The sequence below is a fragment of the Atta cephalotes genome (genome assembly GCF_000143395.1).
Source record: "Atta cephalotes unplaced genomic scaffold scaffold00039, whole genome shotgun sequence".
In the NCBI taxonomy this organism is placed as follows: domain Eukaryota; kingdom Metazoa; phylum Arthropoda; class Insecta; order Hymenoptera; family Formicidae; genus Atta; species Atta cephalotes.
The window spans coordinates 641,237-645,050 of NW_012130103.1; the positions used below are offsets into that span (position 1 = coordinate 641,237).

The following is a 3,814-nucleotide window of genomic DNA, read 5'->3' on the forward strand; positions in this document are numbered from 1 at the left end:
GTTAGTTAGTTTTTAACGTTTAGTTAGTTACGTACGTACGTACGTAACGTTACTTACGTAGTTAGTTATTATTAATTAAGTTAACGTAACGTAACGTAAGTACGTACGTATGTGTGTGTGTGTGTGTGTGTGTGTGTGTGTGTGTGTGTGTGTGTGTGTGTGTGTGTGTGTGTGTGTGTGTGTGTGTGTGTGTGTGTGTGTGTGTGTGTGCGCAAAAATTCCCACGTGCACAAAACGAAATTCGAGGATCGCGCGAGCGAATCGCACCGTACAGAGTAAATACACCGCGTAGCGCGCACCGTTGATTCTAAAATACGACTTTGTACAATATCGACAGTAGCGAGTTTCTGCGACTTCGCTGCTTGTTGCAGTTCGTGCCATGAAATTGCGAGACGGATTTGTATGTGGCTAAATTAATTCTGTCAGGCGCGCATATATAATGCTCGGAAACGTTGTTACCCCATCCTTGGTTCTCTGCTGTCATCGTACAACGGTATAAAGACGGATTAGCGTTCGCGTAATTTCGTTTCTGTCGAATGCATTGGACTCGTATAGTTGTTAGCTGCGCTTTTCACGACGTTGTCTTCGACACGATCATATCGGAGCTATTTTATCAACGCTAGATTATTTTCTTGCACAGACGAAAATAAATTGAAAGCTTTCATCTAAAATTCACAAGGTCTACAAAAAAAGGACTTTAAATCCGGTCTTTCTGCTAAAGCCCTTTTGAGATCTTTACCTTCAGTTTATTCTTGATTGGAATAAAAGATTTTATCTCAAGATATGATCTAATTACTTCTTTTTATGAAGGAGATTAATTCCATTCGAATCGAATAAACTTATTTTCGAACTGTATGTTTGCAATTTCATAAATAAATTGCATAAATTTTCAATAATTGGTTTTCCAATCGTCTCTTTAAACTAGTTACAGGTTCCATAACGAGCGCTTAAAACTGTTTCGGTGTTTCCTATTTTCCTGACGGTTCTCAATTATAATCACAGTGTTTCTCTCGCGGATCAATCATGTCGTGAGGCAGGTAACTGATACTCGCGACGCTTTTGCCAATATCCGACATATCACGGTCAACACGGCGCGCTGTAAACGGTCGTTTACGAGTAGCGAGATCGGATTCTGAATACGTCCGCGATCGTAAATCATTTTCTCGCCGTCGCGCGGTACAGCAGGGTGGGCGTACGAACGTTGACGAACGACCGAGTCGTGAGATATTGGCGCGAGAGGTGAGTCGGAATTTTTTAAGCCGACAGTCACGCTCGTCTTTACGCGACGAGATATTCTCTAGCTTCTGTTCGTCGCCCTCAGGACTGCGCATTTATTACCCTTGTACTATTCACGAGAAACGTTGCGCGTGGTGTCTCCTGTCTTGTAATTTTAAACAGGGCTGAATCTTTTACACAGAGTATCTTAGAATTGTCGTGACGACTCCCAGAGGCCACAGATTTCTCGGTTTACACTTAGAAGCGATTTTTTCTCGACGAATATTTCTTGAAAATTCTACGTCGGTCGCATCTTTATAACGTTAGCATCACTAAACATCTCAGTTCAACGAAATTTGGATTGTATATTATAAAGTTAATTCAATTTTATACGAAGTTAAGACTTATGAATTTTTTAAAACTTCTTTTGTCACGTCCTATTTACTTTAAAACTATATAATCCTGGCTTTGTTGTACTGTGATATTTTAATGTGCTCAAGTAACGATGACATTTAATTATTTTTCTTTTATTATGGAATTTTTTCTTGTAATTATGTTCTTTTTTGTAAGATTATTTTCACCCAAGTAAAAGAAAAGGTGATTATGTGACTCCTACTTTCAACATGAGTCCTACTTAAAATTCTATTATAATTAACACTATCTCTTGCAAAAAGTTTTTAACTTATTCTTAGGATGGGATTAAAATGTGAAATATTGCTGCCATGATTGGCATTTTGTCGACAGAATTAACGCAAAAGTAGGAAGGCTAAGAGAACGTATTTATGAAAAAAATTTCTGAATCTAATAATATCTTAATATTATAAGTTTAGAATTTTCTATGACATTAAATTATTTGGATTTTATGGGAAGTTCTAAAAAAAACCTGAAGAAACTAGATTCTGTAAAAGAAGACTCATTTTATCATCATAGGTAGTCACATCATAATGTCTCTTTCATTTAAACAATTTTTTGCATTTTGTGAATTATCTTAATCATTTCAAGTATATTTTTATTAAACTCAAATCAATAAATTATCTGACGACGTGATTGACTTGAATATAATTAAAAAATACAAAAATTACACAGAAAAATGAAATGGAGGATCAAATTACCGCGTTTTCCTCTACGAATTTCGTGAGATATCACCATGTACATAAATGTGTGCGCAGTTTTTTGGTGCTCCTCGAGGACGCTCAACTCCCGAAGGGTTAACGTCCGATCCGCACGGGACGAGTGGCGGTAGAAAAAAAAAGGAGGCTCGCGCGAATGGCAAAGAAAGATTTGCTCACGGCCGCATATATTACTACGCTGGCGAGACACAGCGTATATACGCCCACCATGCGTGATCGCTTCTCGATCTCCTCTTGACTGAGAGGAACCTGCACGGTCATCCAAGTCAAGATTTCCTCGTCAAATATTTCCGCCTTTTCTTCGTCCGAGGTCACGTCAGCGCGCGAAGATAATCGATTCGCGAAGATAATCGGATGAATATCACATAGCGTTCCGATTCCGAATTATTGTGTGTGATCGACTTAATTCTCTCGTGGATCACTAATGATTTCTCAATCAGCGCACTGCCCGTCAAAAGAATCCACGAGGAAATAATAAAGTGGAAGATTATAGCATTAAATAATATTATTAAAATAATGATGTGGAAAATATCAATTTTAATAAACGATGTGAAAAAAATAGTAATTTAATAAAATGTATTAATTGAAATGTAAAATACTGTCGAGAAAATGAAAAATAAACGACGCAAAGAAAAAAAAATAATATCTAGTTCCATGTATGATTACGTGATATAATTAGAAAAGCTACGATATCAGATTCAAATGAAATGCTAACGAAATAAATAATTTGCATAGAAGATTCGCAGAGAGTTACCGTGATATGTTCTCGTATTCCTCACGGGAATGCAATTGACGTGTAATGTTTAATCATTTATTTCGTATGCAGATTATCTCGTTTGTATGCTTACCAGGTGGTCCTGGTGGACCAGGTGGGCCCTCAAATACTCCACTTGGAAACTGCTCACCCTTTAAGGTCGTCGTGAAGCCCCGATCGCCTTTATCACCCTTGTCACCCTGTCGAAAATAAACTTTCGATGATTTTTCGATAATTATTCCATATTCACGCAACTCCTCTCTCATATTTCTCGCTTCGTTACAATAATTATTTTCTGAAAATGAAATTATCACGTTTCTTTTTCCACGGCAATTCTGTCCAACGCATACGACAGGTTAATTAAAAGAACACTTTCCTAAATGGATAGCATTTGATGATCCTTTATCGTGGCAGTATCAAGCGTCAGTAATTAATATGCAGGAACGTGCTTTCGAATGTAATTAATTATAGTTGGATTAAATTAACAATGCGCCGGACGTAATTAATACTCCATTGTTCTGTAATCGCTCTGTTGTACTCCATTAATAATTATCGGTTACGTAACCTCTTGAATGGCAATATTAAGAGCATAACATCAACGTTGCGCTTTTTTTCAACGACGATAGTTATGTACGAGCTTAGTTTTTACGTGTAAAAAAAAATTTCAAATAATACGAAAAATAGTGCACAGTCTTCTCATCTTCGCGCTAAATAT

At 37.1% G+C, this 3,814-nt stretch overlaps 1 protein-coding gene across 1 annotated transcript in view; it reads right to left on the reverse strand.

Moving 5' to 3' along the window:
* LOC105622078 (collagen alpha chain CG42342) overlaps nucleotides 1-3,814 on the reverse strand; it is a 55,862-nt gene that overhangs the window by 30,776 nt on the left and 21,272 nt on the right. The window contains exon 7 of the mRNA XM_012203512.1: nucleotides 3,194-3,299. Within this exon, the coding sequence (XP_012058902.1) occupies nucleotides 3,194-3,299 (106 nt within the window). The remainder of the gene's footprint in view (nucleotides 1-3,193; nucleotides 3,300-3,814) is intronic.